Source organism: Crinia signifera, chromosome 3 (genome assembly GCF_055691185.1).
Source record: "Crinia signifera chromosome 3, ASM5569118v1, whole genome shotgun sequence".
Classification (NCBI taxonomy): domain Eukaryota; kingdom Metazoa; phylum Chordata; class Amphibia; order Anura; family Myobatrachidae; genus Crinia; species Crinia signifera.
In genome coordinates this window covers 100966443-100984820 of record NC_139219.1, presented here as the reverse complement: position 1 = coordinate 100984820, position 18378 = coordinate 100966443, and the positions used below count along the sequence as shown (strand labels likewise).

The window sequence follows — 18378 nt, the reverse complement described above, 5'->3', positions numbered from 1 at the left end:
GGTGGGGGCGATCCACGTCACCCCCTTGTCGGGATTCCGGCGTTGGGATTCCGACCACCGGGATTTCGTATCAATCCCGTCAGTATTTTCCCTGCACAGAAACAAAATAACTTGCCCAAATCTAAATCTCTCTACACGTTTCAAGTGCAGTGCATATGGTTTTGTCCATTTGAGAATGAATTTGCCTTTGCAAGCCAATATGTATTTGCAAGGTTCTATGCAATCATAATGTATACCAGAAATTATACTCCCCCTGCCATTTATCATTACAGCACTTATGCAGATAACTGTTTTATAGAGTGACCAAATAAAAAAACACTTTATTTTCTGTTAACTTTACATGCTGGAGACAGAAAATATTTTGCTACAAAATTACTGCAAACCTGCAGAGACCTTTTTAATCAATGTAATATAACAGGGAATTTCTGTATAAACGTTTCATCATATTCCTATAACATAAACAATATGATATATTTTTATTTATCAACTTAAAAATGGAAGTAGGATTGCTTTATATTAAACAATGTGACAGTTTGTAATAAAATGCTCCAGAAAAGCCAATTTTAATTAGTTCTTTAACACAATTTACATAGAACCAAACAAATAATAAATGTCAAAGCAACAACAGCAAAAAGAAATAGATGACATCATTAAGCTAGAAAGTATAAACTACTTTTATAAAATACAAGACGTTTCCAGACTCCATCTACATTATCATTTCCTCCATACAGTCTAACAGTAGCATGGTATTACATTCAAGGCACTTAAAATACTAACTGATTAAAGATGTTACCATTTTCTTATTACACGCTATCTAAATGTGAAAAAAGGTCAATACATGTGAAACCTACATAATATATATATATATATACAGTAGATACAACAAAATACAGTAGGATTGCCACATCCTTCATTTACCAATAAACACACGAAGTACACTTAGTTCAAATGAATTCTGCATGGCTACAGCTGTCGCTAATGGAGTATCTTATCCAAGGTATACGTCACAACTAAATTTACAATAACATCGGAGTCACTGGTGAGGTCCTGGGCTAAACAAGTATGTCCTCTCATCATTAATCAGATATTTACATGGAATTACATGTACTGAGACAGTCTTTTTTTTTCCAGAACCTATTACCCAAAAGCAGATTAAAAAAAGAACAGAGTGGGGTCTGTTTTGGGGTAACAAGGAGACAGTGTGGCGCACACACCATGCACCCATATTACACCACTGTATTTATGGTATTTGATATCTTTACTACATAGAAGATATATGTCTGTGAATTTGTTGGTAGGCTTGGCACCCACTGGAAAGACACATATTTGAACTTATTTAAAGGCATATTTATTAATATTCATAAACGTTCTCTTATTAAGCATAACAATTGCCCTTAAAAGCAGTGATACAAAATGTGATTTACTGGAGCAAATTTGCAATATATCATGAAACTCCAGAATAGGAAAGTGTTTCATTATAGTGATAACAAGACTCAGGGGCCTGATCAGCTCTGAACGCAGGGATGCGAATTTGCAGCCCTGATGACTATCGGATGACTATGCTTTGGCACGTCAGCAGTCATCGGTAGCCGTTCGCAAGTTAAGTGACAGGTGCCGGGTGTTTGGGGGCCACATACCGGCATTTTCTGGGTGTGCCTGGGAAAACCAGGTGTTGCCCAGCCATTGACTTCATCAGAAGCCTCCTTTTCCCATGACAATTGCAGCACTGAGTAAGTCTAGACTTACCATTCGGTGGTGAGTGATTGCAAATGATTTTCCCCCTGTGTGCAAGGCTGCAAACATATTCACAGCAGTGCACAGGGGTGGGGGGACTTAGGCGGGGCAGCGTTTGCCTGATCACTGGGCTCTGAACATTTGCAGCCCAGCAATCAGGTTTGAAACAGTCCCACAGAGACAGCTTTTGCAAAATAGAGAGTGGAGGGGTGTCTGGCCTTCTGTAGAGGGATCAATTGTCTGGCCAAGCATTCCAATGTACATGGTGAGAAAAGCTCTAAAAAACTATGCAAAACCTGAGCTTGTTAAATAAGCCCCAAAGAGAGCTATCAGCTTTTCTTCTGCACTCTATTTTGTTCTGAACTAATATATCATATAATAAAGATTGGAGAAATGTCCCCAATCCTCAAAGTTTCAAAACTCCAGATTAAACACCAGCTTTTACATAAAATAGCGTAATAAATAGGCTCTCCAATGTGAATTTCTTGTGTGCCTGGTTTTATATGGCCGACCTGGCAATCCTACAAAGTATCAATAAGCACATTTATATAAAGAGCATTATGTCAAAATTATATTGAATTATGTCATCACAAATGGGTATTATGTTTTCTGTTACTGATACAGGGCCAGATGCACGAAGCTTCAAAAGTGATAAAAGGGAGAGTGATAAACAACCAGCCAATCAGCTCTTGCCTGACATTTTTCAAACACAGTCTGTGACATGGCAGGTAGGAGCTGATTAGCTGGTTGTTTATCACTAGCCCACAATATTTAAACATTATATATACAACTAGAATACGATTATTTTAAAAAGAAAGCATTTTTTTTGCTTTGCATGTCATGAATACATGAGAACGAGTTATTTATTGGCTGCTGAAAGCCATATGTAAGTGTCTTAACATTTTCAATATATTAAAATAAAAAGTAAAAAAGCAGTCTGCAGTTTTTCAGTGTCTGTTATCTGTGTTTGGGGTTATTGATCATTGCAGCAGCTGAATATAATTTATTGACGTCCAAACTCTTGAAAACCTTTTTTATGCACTTGAGCTATAAAGTTCACATCTGCAAATACTTTGTTCCTTAAGGCACCTCAAAAGGAATGGAGCAGAAAGCATGAATGCATGTTGAAACAGCTCCCAGATGGCAATGAGTATGCCCAAGGCAATGGCTACACGCTCTCTGCTCCTCCCGAAGGCAAATGTTCATAATTTGTTCAGGTGATAGTTTTTGCTATATGTTGACCCTCGGGCCCTGGGAGGAGCAGGAATGAATGGGAATGTCAACTCTCAGCCAGGTGTAGTTAAAATACTGGACAGACAGCTTTTGTCCGGCCATTGTCGGTTCTAGTTCATTAGCCTTACAATGTGAAAACCAAATATTTGGGTTTTATTACCATTCTATGGTAAATATTACATGCCCACAAACTTGGATGAATTTGGCACTTGTTGGCATTCTGAGCCAATGTAATTATGTTATTACTATAAACAAATCAAACAGATGCTGGAGGAAACATGTATACCAAAAAGATCACTAAGCCCTGGTTATTTGTTCAGTAACGTAATGATTAAAAAGCAGTCTTGACATTGACATAAAACAAATATAATGTTTTGCTAAGCAGAACAATAAGATCATAGGCAAAACAAAAGCATCAATTTACAAGCATGACATAAGAAGGATAACTACAAAAAGCCTAATATTGGTTTCACAGAAATTCTATCACAACATGTAACAGAACATAAAAGCACTATATGATGTATTAAAAAAAAACATGTCATACAATACATGAATGCAAGTATTTACCTAAAGAATTTAAAAAAAAGCATGATTAAAAAAATGCAAAACTTTTACATCTATAACAGAGAGCAAGGCACATACATTGTATGTGATAATGTCAAATCAGTTCATTATGTTTCACAGATTCAAAAGTCTGCTTAAATATCACAATTCTACAAAGTGAATTTACATATAAAGTACAAAGTGCAAATACTATTTGTGTATCACTGCCTACATGGCAAGTTGAGCATCAACTTTTCAGATGTGAATCTTGATTGAGCCGCTGCTGATTGCTTCATTTATCCTTGTTTCCTGGAGTGCTGTGGTAGATAAATAAGATAGGTTAGTAAGTAAATAGTTCTTTATCATCAATAAGAAAATAGTTTTTGTAGTTTCACTACCTGATTCCCAAATACAGTACTAAATTGCAGAGTTAGATTAAGATTTTGGGGGACATGGGGCACTTAAGATTGGGAACCCTAAATAACATTTGGAACAACATCATGCTCCAATTTCACTTCAAACTGGGGGCATACACTTCACTTCCCCAGCTGATGGGCTGCCGCCAGCCTCATGCGCACAACAGGTGAGAGAGCTCCGATCTTCCGTAGACTCCACAGGTGGAACAGTATTCTCAAAATAAAACTGTCCCTTCAAAATATGTGATGAATGAGGGAATATGCATACATACAGTTGCTAGGAACACACTTATACACATACATAATGTCACATACTGTACAGTCATACACAGTTGTACAATCACAAACTTATACACACATATGCCTAATGTCAGGGGCGGCACCTGAGTTGGTAACACCCCATACAGCCAACAGTACCGCCTTACATGCCTGTAAAAAGGGGTGTTACCTCAAAGAAAGGACATGGCATCATTACAGTTTCCCACGATGCTACATCACTCCGGGAGCGCGCAGATACTAGGCTTCCTTCTGGAGACTAGTGCCTCCATTGCCAGCTCCTTCTCAGTGGCAGGAGCCAGTTGCTGCAGGATAGTGTCAACACTGCAGCAACCGGCTCCTGTCACGATGGAGGAGCAAGAATTTTATATATAGTCATACATAGTCATAGTCATACAAACCCATACATACATACAGTACATCCTACATTTTAAGACCACACCCTCTCTTTGCGGAGAATGCCCTTGGTGTACACTGTCTTTTTAAAATGTTTATCCCATTAAGGGACCCAAAATCTATATTTGCTTACTACAAGTATTAAGCTCAGGCCGCCCCTGACAAGGGTACATTTATTAGAAGCCAATAAAATTGCAATGTCTTTGGAACGTGTAGGGAAACTGGAACAAAATGTGCAAATACAGGGAACAGGCAAACTACAAATAAAGTAGTCAGACACAAACATGTGACCCTAGCCCTGCTGGGCATCACTGCTACTCACTAGCTACATATACAATAGGTATCATTATACATAGCAACCAACATGATTGCGGGTGCTCACATTACCCTCTGTATGAATTGAATTATTTGTTCTGTACTTATTCTAATATACTATTTAAATAACTAGTTCTGTTTTATTTTATGTGGAATATTTATTTCTTTATTTTAGTCTAAAAATAAGCAACACAATCTATACATACCTCAGATTTTAATATATCTAACATCTAAACCATGTAAGTGTTTTTTCCAATCCGTATGCTACTGTACTGTATATTAAAAATATTAGTAAACAATGTAAAATAAAGCAGACACACAGTAAAAGTGTGAAACTGAAGTTATAGCATTCCTTTGCTGAAATATATTGCAGCTCCTTTTAATTTGGAGGAAGGAATGGAAAGTTTGCTTGCCATTTATATGGGCATAAAGAAATGAGTAAATGCTTGTTTAAACAGCAGCACATGTCATGCTAAATTAATGAGCAATAGAATGTGAATGAGTAAGCAGCCACACACCTGTGTCTCTGACACTCTGTTTCAAGCTGCCCATACACGCTGCTAAGCGTGCTGAGCCGATGTGTGCTTTGAGGTGCGCGCTCCCGCGCACCTCATCGCACAGTACAAAAAGTATGTGCTTGCACATACTTTTTGTACTTAGGTTTCATCAAATTGCATCGCATTGGATGCACAACGCATGCACATGCAATGCAATGCAATGTGATCCCTGCTATTGCAGCCCACAACGCACGCCCGCATCGGGACGTGTATGGGCTGCTTAAGTCATTCTACAGAATGCAGAGAGGAAAGGAAAATGAGTATAAATAGTACACAACCTGATCTGCAATGCAATGTAAATGATTGTCACAACATAAAACAGTGGAAGCATACCAGTTTGTCATTTCTAAATTAAGAAATCACGATGGAGAACACATGACTAAATTGATATTTTCCAATACGTAAAAAAACTCTATAGGCACATACACACACTGGGCGATTTATCCACTGTAGTGAGTGATGTTGTTCAGCACAGATTGCTCAGCACACATCCCTGACACACATGCAATGCTGAGCGATCTGTGCTGACCAGTGTTCTTTGGTAAGAACACTGGTGATCTGGGGGATCAGTGGTAATCCAGGAATACAAGAAACAAAATTTGTAATGTACCACTGATATTTTCTTAGCTATTCTATGGATATTCTGTTTTGTCTATACACACAGTGGGGTTATTCTGGGTGATTGGCAAGGCTGCAAATTCGCAGCCTTGCGAGTCCAAAACCCCGCCTTGTGAATTGTTGGCTGGTGCCACCTATTCGCAAGGGCGATTCGCAAGCAGGGGTTTGTGAATAAATGTTTCACAGTAACATCCATTCGCAGGGCAGGGGGAACCTCCCACATCTTTCCAAAGATGTGGAAGGTGCATGCATATAAAAGTGTCTTTCAAGTCACTTACATATGCGTGCATGCTGGGAAGGAAATGGGCGGGCAGCTGACATCCGGTGATGTCAACTGCCTGCCCCCCCCCCCACCCGCGTCATGTCCTCATTAGCATGGGAACACCCATGAAATGCTGGGTGTTCCCATATGCTAATGGGGCTGCCCCTCACCCCTCTCCGCCCACCACCCGCTGTCCTGGGTGAGCAGTCTGCACCCTGCGTATGCACATGCGCAGAAATGCAGCGCCACCATCGATCCCCTTGAAAACGATTTCTGGTTAATGTTAATGATATGTTTATTTGACTTGAGAATGTCCTGCCCCCCCCCCCCCCCCCACACACACACTAATTCAATATTTACCTTTTCTATTTTTTGTGCCCCATTGTATTTTCAAAACTCGATGAAAAAAAGGTTACAATTACTATTTAAAATGAGCTTGAAATATTCCATCTTCAAAAAAAACATGCAGTATAAATAGAACTACTAGTGGCATTCTTATCTACTCCATCCATATATTATCAGTAAAATAATAATAAAAAAATAGTAAACACTGTTAAGTGAAAAGGTACATAAATGCATAGTATAAACCAGTGGTTCCCACACTGTGCGCCTAGGCTCCCTGGGGTGCCTCGGAACACTTGTAGGGGTGCCCAGGTTAGTGGTCCAGAACCAGTTCAAATTATTTATGGCCAATGAAATAGGCAAAATCAGTGCTTGTAGCTTCAAATAATAAAATATGTGGGTAAACAGAAGTGAATTGTGTTCTTCAACACATAACTGGACCTAAGGATAAAATTAAATCACAACCTATTTATTTTAATATTTCTTCTGAAATTATTAGTAACATACTTTTGGCCTAGGGGTGCCTTGAAAAATATCCTTATCCTGTAGGGTGCCGTGTTTCAAAAAGTTTGGCAACCACTGGTAAAAACTACAAGACACGCAGAATTTTTTTACTGACATGACCGATAACCTACTGTACAAACTGCTAAAATATTAATTTATTTAAACAACAATCAAAATAAACCTGTTGTGTGCTAGTGTGCCTTTAAAACTGAATGTATAGTGTCACATCAGGATTTACAGCTGTATTATGGTAGGAAACAAGTTCAAACACTGCATCATTTACAAGAAAACGGGCAGATTGCATCTGCATCTTGTTATAGCTTGGAGATAAAATGCATAAAACAGAGAAATCTTAGACGCTGCTGCAAAATAAAACAAAGCCAAAAAAAGATTTATCTCTATGTAATGATAGTCAAAGGTAAATTTATTTCTTGCAAAGTAGATGAAAAAGGCAACAGGTGGAAGTTATCAAAAGATTTTTTAGAAGCAAAAATATGTGACACCTATTCAGGCACTGCTTTTATCACTGGCAATACTGTGCTCACTAGGCCATGAGAAGGTTTGTTTAAAAAATAATAGACTTAATTACGTATAACACTTCACAGTGCTTTGAGAAATGTAATATTTATACACTGTTATCTTAAAATGCCATGTACATGGCTTTTAAACAGTTCACAGAACTCCAAACTGATTTCTAATATCATCATTTATATGAAACTTATTTATGTATACTGTATACTTACACTGTTATAGTTTCTAACATACTGAAAGATACAATATAACTACAAATTGGATGCAGTAAAGATGCTGGCAGTCAGAATTCAGAATGCATGGCTTGCTGTGGGAATAGGCATTCTAGGAAAATGCCCAGGGTACCTGGAATGCCTAAAGGCATCCAAAGCCGAGGGCTCCAGCAGAGATGGAATAAGCTGCTGCCCATCCCTTCTGTTCTGTGTCTGTCCTACATACTGCTGCTGCCGACTGTGATATAACACTGTCTCTTTCCTTCATAAGTTTGTACCGTCCCAGGCCCCAGTGTTTCTCCATGCACTGATACCAATATGTGTGCCACCATATCCATCCCTGGCCCCAGTATGTGTACAACCATGTTCACCCTGTCTATATAAAGTACCACGAGGTCCCCTTCCCAAAGGCCACACTGGGTGTTTCATCATATCCGCATAGGGGCCTGGTTGTGTGTATGTCCCCTTGTCCCCATCTCCCCCAGGCCCCTGTGTGTGTGTGTGTGTGTGTGTATCACATATCCTATTGTCATCATCCCCCCAGGCCCCTATGTTTATATCACCATGTCCCCTTCTCCCCCTGTGTGTGTATTACCAGGCCCTGTGTGGGTGTCATTATGTCCCCTAATATCCCATGCCCCTGTGTTTATGTGACCACGTTCCCTTATTCCACTAGGCCTGTGTGTGTATATCACATGTCCAATTGTCATCATCTCCCAGGCCCCTATGTGTATATCACCATGTCCCATTCTCCCCCCGGGCCACAGTGTGTCAACTGTATATTATCAGCATATAAATTGTAAAAGAAAAAGTCACACGCAAAAAGGCTCGTCGCTACTGAGTCACCCGGAGATCATGCATTATGGGTAACGTGACTTGTAGCGGTGGTTAATAGATATATATGGACAAATCTGTAATTGTAACATGTTTCTATAAACATTAAAAAGTAAGTTATAAATCAATGTGCTATATTTGGTGTTTATGGAAAAACACTAATCTTGGAGGTGGGATTATCTGCTAACGGATCCAGACAAAATCTTGCCTAGGACACCAAACTGGTTAGGAATTAGGAATAGACTGCAATGGCAAATGCAGAATTTTGCTTGGGGTGTTTCTGTACATGTTCTGTATGTACATCATACTGAATATCACACACACACACTTTTGTATATATACTCTACATACATACAGCATACATACTGTATCAATGGGTGAGATTAATAACATGAGAGATTCAGAAAGTGAGAGATTTGGTGTGAAATCTCCAGGGTTTTTTTTAAAGCAGCAATCATTTATACTGCTAAACCAGTTTGATTTCGAAGTGTAAATGATTGCTGCTTTAAAAAAACGGGAGATTTCTCACCAAATTTCTCACTTTCTGGATCTCTCATCCTATTAAATCTCACCCTATGGACGGGATGTACTAAAGGGAAAAAGCGGTAAAACGGGGGTTTTAATGCATTTTCCTATTTACCATCACCCGTCCGGCCTGTCTTCGCCTGGCAGGGTATCACCACCCAGAGGTGCCTTCTATCGCTGCCCGCCGTCCGCGCGCCCCCCCCCTCCGGTCCTTCTTTGATCTCCTCCTCCCCCAGCAGGTGTCACAGCCGGGAGGACATCCGGCTGCAGGGGGGAGGAGGAGACGCAGGGGGACACTGTAAGCCGCCGGGATGTGACGGAGACCACGCAGACCACATCACAGGTATCGCGGGAGTTTCCGTCACCGCAACCCGATGCAAGCCGCATATCTTAGTACATATGCGGCAGCATCGCGGCGGACGTCAGTCGAAGGGCGGCGATGTATATTAATACATCCCGCCCTATATGTTTTGTAGAAAAGAAAACAGGGAAAACTTTATTATAAAGGTGACGCATACAAATCATGCAGCAAAAAATAGGTAATATAAAAGCATATGGTAGAAAAGGCATCACAGAAGTGATTCCCAATGTTTGCTTTTCACAGAAGCTGAAAAAGGGAATCTTTATAAATTCCACTTATTAATACATACTGTACAAGTACCTACAGGTACTAAGCAATTACATTGCTATCTTTTTATGTAAACTATTGTAGAAATATAGATGCACCGATATTGATCTGTCAAGGAATTGGCAAGTGACCTGAAGATTACAATCTCTCATTTATTGCTACCTAGATGTGGCGTAAGGCCCATCACATGACAGTAAATACTTTTGAAATGTTAAACAGTCTTGGATCTGACGATGAATAGAAAAAAACAACTCCAAGCCAAATAAGGATAACACCACAAATTAATTAATGTTGCTTCTGTAACTACTGAGGTCACAGTTCTTGTTTCAAATGTTTCCATACTGTACAATTTCAGAAATTCTTAGAAATGATCTGTGTAGATGTATTTGCTGGTAATGTAATGTACTGCAGTGAAGCCTTTCATACATAATTTGTAGAAGAAATGTTGTTCCTAGTATTCTGATGTGGGTTCACTAGAATTGCTATCTATGTGTTGTATGTTTCACACATTCCCTGTGTACAGGCAGAGTTCCTCATTCTCTTGCCTCACTTAGGGACTTAAACAAAAAGTAGTTGTTCCAGGCTGGATGATGGTCTGTATGATACAAGAGGGTGTTTTGGGAATATTATGTGGAAATGTGTGCAGTACAGTTTTGAGTTCTTTCATAATGTTGCTTATGACACCAGATGTGGGTTGTACATGACTGTGGACAAAGGTTTCTTCTTCTTCTTCAGTTTGCTTATACTTAGAAAGGTCAATCCTAAATGTGCTAATTTGTTGTTACATTTGACCACAAGTAAATAAGTATGCAGCATAACTGAGTAAAAAGTGCAAAAAGACATAACAGATTGTGGGCCAGATGTATCAAGCTTCAAAAAGTGATTAAATGGAGAGTGATAAACAACCAGCCAATCAGCTCCTAACTGTCATGTTACTTGAAAAATTACAGGTAGGAGTTGATTGGCTGGTTGTTTAACACTCTCCACATTATCATTTTTGAAGCTTGATACAAATGGGCCAAAGTTGCTTATATTGCTTGGATATAAATATTAGATTCTTAAACCGTTTTATTTTTTTGTTTACTGTGAAGTTCTCATTTATTTAGTAGAAAAACTGGTATGTGGGTTTGCTGTAAAAGAATGTCATTAGGGTATTGTGACATGAGTTTTATTGTCTTGTGAAAGAATACTTTTACATTGGGTCAGGGGCATAACTAGAACTTGCAGGCCCCATAGCAAGATTTTAATAGCCCCCCCCCAACCTTTATCACTACAAGAAAAAGAGAGAAAGAGGAGCGAGTAAGAGAGAGTAAAAGAGAGAGTGTCTTCATGGAAAAAGATGGAATGAGAAAAACAGAGACAGAGTTATAGAGAGAAAAAGACAGGAACAAGAGAGAGGGAGAAAAATTTAGCAGGGGGTAGTGGCATAGACGGACAGATAGACGAGGGAGGCATGGACAGACATATGGATGGACATATGGGGGTATAGACGGACAGACTGGAGGGGCATAGACAGATGGACAGACAAAAAAGAGCGGGCATAGACAGATGGACAGATTGAAGGAACATACATAGACAGATGGGAGGAGGCATGGACGGATGGAAGGAACATAGACGTATGGGTGGGAAGGAGCATAGATGGATGGAAGCATAGACAGAGGGGGACTGACAAAAGAACCATAGACAGATAGACGGACAGAAGAGGGCATAGAAAGACAGATGGAAGGACAGATGGATGAGAGGGACATAGATGGGTGGGTGGATGGATGTGAGGGGGACATAAATGGGTGGAACTGCAGGATGGGGTACAGGTGGACAGATAAATAGACAGAGCACTATAGTTTACACAGGAATTCACCAGGCAGTTTCTGCAGAGGCTGCAGATTGTAGCAGGAATCTGGCTATGATGTGGATGGAGCTGCTGGAGGAGATACTTATCATTATTGCAGCCTCACTAGCAGCCCTCAGCAATTCTACAGGCCGGACCCCCTCCCTGACCCCTGCTCCAGACTGGCCCATCTTGCAGCAGCTTCTCCCCCTCTCCTTTTCTGGCTCCACCCGCAGCAGCCTCTCTCCAGTCCTCCGCCTTCCCCCTACAGTGCAGCTGTCTCTCCCCCGCAGCCGCAGGAGCTTCTCTCATCTCCGGTCCTCTGGCTCCCCTCCTGCTTCAGCAATCCAATTCCATATGATGTAAGGTGCAGCGGCGCCAGCTGCTGCTGTAGCGGTGCTAGGGGTGTTCAGCTGACGTGGCGTGTCAGTCAGCCGCTCGGCGCCGCTTATGGGGTGCAAATCCGTCCTCCTCTGTTTTCCTCCTCCACTTTTCACACCTGGCCTGCGGTAGCAGGAGTACGTTTATATAAATTTAATAAAACAATGTAGAGGGTGCAGGGGATTGCCTCGGGCCCACAAGCTGCTGGGCCTCCCCCTGCACCCTCTTTAGTTACTCATTTGCATTGGGTCCTCTTCCCTGTAGCCCAAGTGATCAGAATATCATCAATCTATCAGCGGTAGAGTGGATTTGGTAATGCAGGTTGTCAAGAATCTCTCCTGCATTAAAATCACAGCTGAAGCAGGTTTCTTTCAGATACAGTAGAGCCCCATACACACTGGACTAGAACTTAAAAGATATCACGTAGAAGGGCCCTTCAGAGTGATATCTTAAAAAAAAAAAGTATAGTGAGTACAATGAATATTGTTAACGATTCTCTCTCCTGCACATCCTTAATGACCCCCGTCTGCTGGTCATGCAGGTCGAATTTGTATATAGGAGTAGCCAAAAATATGTTCTTTTAAACCCTAAATTGGCATTGTGATCCACCAATTTGTAGTAACAGTAGACACATTTCAACAGAATACTTTTTGCTGATGCATATGTGGGACAATATCATGTTTTTCTTGATGTATCAGTTTCAGTAGAAGAATTAAATACCCTCCCACATAAGTATCAACAAAAAGTATTCTCTTTGTATTGGTCAAACGTGCATATAATTAAACAAAATTTCTAACCATTCTTCTGATAATAGATGAGGGCAATAAAAGAGGTTGTGATAAATGAGGCTGATGCCACATAGGGGGTTATTCTGGTTCACTCTTTCTAGCAAATTCCTTCTTAAATGGACAAAACCATGTGCACTGCAGGGGGGCAGATGTAACATGTGCAGAGAGAGTTTGATTTGGGTAAGCTATTTTGTTTCTGTGCACGGAAAATACTGACTGCTTTATTTTTACACTGCAATATAGATCTCACTTTGAAGTAAAACCCCACCCAAATCTAATTCTCTCTGCACATGTTACATCTACCCCACCTGCAGTGGTTTTGGCCATTTTAGAAGGAATTTGCCAGAAGGAGTGAACTAGAATAACCCCCATATTTCATTACACAGGCCTTAGTTTATTAACCACCTTCATAGCTTCATAGACCTCATTTCACAGTTTCCTATTATTGACTAAACTTTTTTAACTACTTTATAACCTTAGTACCTTTTCTACTACTTTTGGGGTCAGATAAGGCTGTAGATACATTTTTGTTTCTACTCTTTTAACATTTTTCTAAACATTTTAACTTTTTTTCTCTTTCAGCCAGTGAGCCTGTTTATGTTTCTCCGGTGTCAGCAGTGATAGATACAGTATAACTTAGATCTAACAACAACTGACATGTTAGTCTCTGGTGTTGATGTTGGCTGCACTGAATCTATCAATACTGACAGGCAAGGGAGAAAGATATTCCCTGTAGGTTCCTGGCCCTTCGTACAATGGAGAAATTCCCTGATGACATCACTATTGTGCTGTCTGCTACAATGTTTCCTGTGCTTATTGGGGATGCCAAAGTTATTTCCATTGAGATGCATACAGTTAACCCTTTGTTATCATATGTTGCCATAAGGACAGAAACTGTACGTAGCTGACCACACCATTGTAACCTGAGGTTGTCTACAACATCTGGGATCTAGGAAGGCAGCATTTTGATGCAATTTTAAAATTCCCATAATACTGTATCAAACTTGTCATTGGACATAAATGTATGATTGTGGTCATGAGTGAGTTATATGCATTTTATACATTTAATTCTAATACTAAAAGAATAAAACAATCTGTTTGGCTATTTTCCTGCAAAGTTAAATAAAAGTACAGACGTGTGTAGCAATTCCACTGTGAACCTCTCCAGAGCATTTTATAATCAGGCCTTTCAATTTCAAATTTGAATAAAAAATTAGACCAGGGCCTGATTAAAGGTCCCAGGTGCCCGAGGCTACTACACATGTAGCTCCCCTTGTAATGCTCCTAAACACATGTGATGGGCGCTCACAGACTCAACATTCATACTGTGCATGTAATGAAGGGTATACAGCTTTCATACAGTATATGATCAAATGCTAGTGGTGAGGGAAGGAGACTTTGGCTTTAGGCTGCCAAGCTGGTACTTTAGCACATTGAACATAAAGCAATGGTTCCCTCAGTGAGTTTCATTATTACAGCCCCCCCCCCAGTACATTGGGTGGGTGATAGCTAACAGGCAAGGAATAAATTAGGCCTTTATTTTATTCCTCAGCTGTCACTTGCAAGGTGTCCCCTCAGTCCTGGCTTCTTGGCTGCAGCTGAATCAGACTATTGGTTAGTCAGGCACTGAATGAGAGGGACAGTGTCGCTTACCTGTTTGTTGGATAAAGAACTTTCTCCGTTGTTTTTAGGGGCTGTACCAAGAAGAAGAAAAAACAAAAGTAACAGAATTACTTTTTCTTCATTTACAGATATTTAACCAAGTGTAAACATCATTGTGTATCCCTCATTTCCTACTGCACCACACTATCTTATATTAATTTCTGTATGTGAAAGGGAGGAAGAGATCAATACAGTTTATTTTCAACTAAAGCATTACTGTAATTGTGTTTGTTATTGTTTGTGGTACTGTAGGCCCCATGCAGCCATGGTTTAAGACCCTATGAGTCCTTGTGCAAGATGCCAGTTTGCAGCTATGCTAATCGCATCCATCCATACCTACTTACGCTATATATGTCCCCAACATTATTTATTCTTTTTTTCTTCCTTATAGTCAAAACTGACAAATATAGTATGTGTTACTGTTTGAATACGTAATTAAAAGAACATATAAACATAAGATAATGGGGGGCTAAATTTTGCTGCCAATTCTACATTTTTAACAAAGAAATTTTAAATGGAAATAATATTAAATGCAAAAGGAAGTTGTGATTCACAGCGACTTGCATCATTGTAGCCCTACATCACCCACTTCACTGCAGCAGTGGAAGGGATAGTTGGTTGTCTCCTCTCCCAGGTTCCCTGACATTCCAGAATAGTATGGTTCCCTTGCTATATACACAGTGGAAAATGTGTCTGTCATACCACCTCTTTAATAATGCATGCTAAAATAAACTGCTCATCTGAAACGCTAAATAAACAGTGAATTACTAAAACATTTAATAGGTAAAAGGACACAATTAGCAATGATTGCAGCTGCCCTGTTTTGCACTCTCTGTGAACCTGGATATTTAATTCTCCAATCTCACTGCTGGAGAAAGACTCATTACGGGGCGGCTGAGCAGTATCAGTTCAAAGCTGCTGCTTTCAGCTTCATGAAACAGATAATTTCACATATTCCGAATGCTGAACATTTTTTCAAGGTAGACTTTCTTATCCTTCGAGATTAGCGTAGTGAGGGTCTATGATTATTCTTTATAATCCTCTAGTTTTACCTGAGAAATTTAATAACAGGGCTGTGTAGAATTTTTGGATAGTACGCTGCGAATTCTTTCCGGGATCAAAAATAATAAAAATGAACTCATGGAATCAGACTGTTTACACGTATATCTGAATTGATGCATGTGTTAGCTGCGAAGGTATGAGGTGATCTGTCTCGGCGGAGTTCATCACACAGTTGTATATGTAATACAGTGACTCAGCATTTCATCTCACTGCTCAATGTCTACTTTGTTGTCCATTCCTGAAAGGTTTCTCAAAAGAAAGTAGAAAAAAAACTCGCTTTAACCAGCTGGAAGACTTCCAAGTCAATATTCCGACGTTGCCTAGAGAATGTTTTCATCCAGTCAATTACTGTTAGAAACGCATTTATTTGTGCCTAGTGTTAAATTTCTAATCCCTTCTAGGAATAAAAGGCATTAAGATAAAATGACCATCTGGTTTTACCTTTTGAATCTAAACAATGCCACTAAGTGCATGCCCGCATAATCATTATGCTTTTGTTCTTTGTATGTGGGTTCCACCTAGAACTGTAATGGGGCTGATAAATAATGTGTGGAGTGTCTTATAGACTTTCTGTTTGTGCATGAATCTAATATGACTACATATTCATTTATAAAAGCATATTGTAATTTCAGAGAATCATTTAAAATTGTATTTGGTTTTTCTTAAAAAAAAATATGGTTATATATTAATATAGAGGAACAATAAGTACAGTATATGGTTTTGAATTGTTTGCCTTTCGAAATTAAAAGTAATTTGATGTAATACTGTATACTCTACATACTGTAATTACAAATTAAAAGTTTTTGGGGCAGATGTATTAAGCCTTAACAAGAGATAAATGCAAGGGTGATAAAGAGAGATAAACATCCAGCCAATCACCCTCTAACTGACTTTTTTCAAACACAGCCTGTAACCTGGCAGTTAGCAGGTGATTGGCTGGATGTTTATCTCTCTTTATCACACCTGCATTTATCTCTTGTTACGGCTTAATACATCTGCCCGATTCTCTCTAGATCACCCGACAAGTGCACTCATTACTGACTGACACATTTTAAAATATCCACAGGTGGAGTTAATTATTTCACTTGATTCTGTGAGAAGCCCTGCAAAACATGCACCGTGTGGGGTCCTGAGGATTGACTTTGAGAACCTGTGCTCTAGATCAGTGGTTCTCAACCTCGGTCCTCAGGAACCCCCAACAGTGCACATTTTGCAGGTCTCCTCCCAAAATCACAGATGAAATAATTAGCTCCACCTGTGATCTTTTGAAATGTGCCACTGAGTAATTATTGCACCTGTGTATCTGTGAGGTGACTTGGAAAATGTGCACCATTGGGTGTCCCTGAGGACCGACAATGAGAACCACTGCTCTAGATGATGGCCACATCATGGAGGAAAATGATCTACAGATGGAATCGCTAGAATGTCCCCACTGGCGATCGCCGGCGGAGAGGCGCTCCATCTGCCTGGGACGCAGGAGTGTCTCACACGCACGTGCGTCCCAGTTTTTGTGCAGCAGAGGAAGCAAACCCTGCCCGTTTAAGCTTCAGGGAGACGGGCAGGGTTACGATCCCTGGTACACTTGCCTGACTTAACTCGGCCAGCTCCGTTTATTTGGACCTCTGCTATGGAGTGTTGAGTCCCGACACCACAGCGGACACCAGCGGCACAGTACAGGCTTCAGTATTCATTCATCTGACTGGCAAGTAACACAGAGTCTTGGTGGACTGACATTTTTGTGTACATGGCACATTATATTGAAACAAAGTCATTTTTAGATACTAAGTCATTCTATTTTATTTACATAATTGTTCATTTATATATTTATTTTTTGCATGTAGTATATGAAATTGATATATGTATGATTGTATATGTATGATTAATGTCATTTTTATAAACTGATAGGTGGCCACCTCAGAACTATATATACATCATTATTATATGTTTATTTATTAGCATTGTTTATTTAATAAAAAATCTTTTATATATTGGTACATGTGTATCAGCCAATGGCACTAGTTTTTTCTGTGTCTTATATCTTAGTTTACTCTGTCCTCACTTAGGGGTGAACAGAGCAGAGTTAAAATTATTGGGCAACCATCGCGCCAGAACCCCACAGCGTTATAGAATATTATTTTAACTTACTTTTTTAATACATTATTTTCAAAGACCAAAACTAGATAAGCGCCTTAGTACTTTGGTCTATTCCAGGGCCGGTGCAAGGCACCGGAGCGCCTCAGGCGAGTCGGGGTGGGGGCGCCCCGGTGCCGGGGGGGGGGTGTACCTGTCCTGCGGCTGTGTATATAAAGCTTGCGGCGGCGGCAGCGGGGGGTCCCTCCAGTCAAGAAATAACGAGCGCTATCCGCCTGGCTACGCGGAAGCGCTACTGTTGTGAGAAACACTGGCCGCACGGCGCACACTGATTGGCTGAATCTCAGCCAATCAGCGTGCGGCCAGTGTTTCCACAACAGAAGCGCTTCCGCGTAGCCAGGAGGATAGCGCTCGTTATTTCTTGACTGCAGGGACCCCCCGCTGCCGCCGCCGCAAGCTTTATATACACAGCCGCAGGACAGGTACCCCCGCGGCACGGGGGGGGGGGGAATGCCGCCCTCCAGTGGCCGGCGCCCTAGGCAAATGCCTAGATTTGCCTAGTGGTGGCGCCGGCCCTGGTCTATTCCCTGTCATTTTCAGTTTGTAGACAGAATGTCTCTGCTCAAGATGATGACATTCA

General features: G+C 40.4%; 1 protein-coding gene across 1 annotated transcript in view; it reads right to left on the bottom strand.

Moving 5' to 3' along the window:
- Positions 1–316: 316 nt before the first annotated feature.
- The window catches only part of SMOC2 (SPARC related modular calcium binding 2), a 277834-nt gene continuing 259772 nt past the window's right edge, over positions 317–18378 (bottom strand). The window contains exons 12-13 of the mRNA XM_083176295.1: positions 14577–14617; positions 317–3827 (exon numbers count right to left, since the gene is read on the bottom strand). Of these exons, the coding sequence (XP_083032421.1) occupies positions 3807–3827; positions 14577–14617 (62 nt within the window). The 3' untranslated portion in view covers positions 317–3806. The remainder of the gene's footprint in view (positions 3828–14576; positions 14618–18378) is intronic.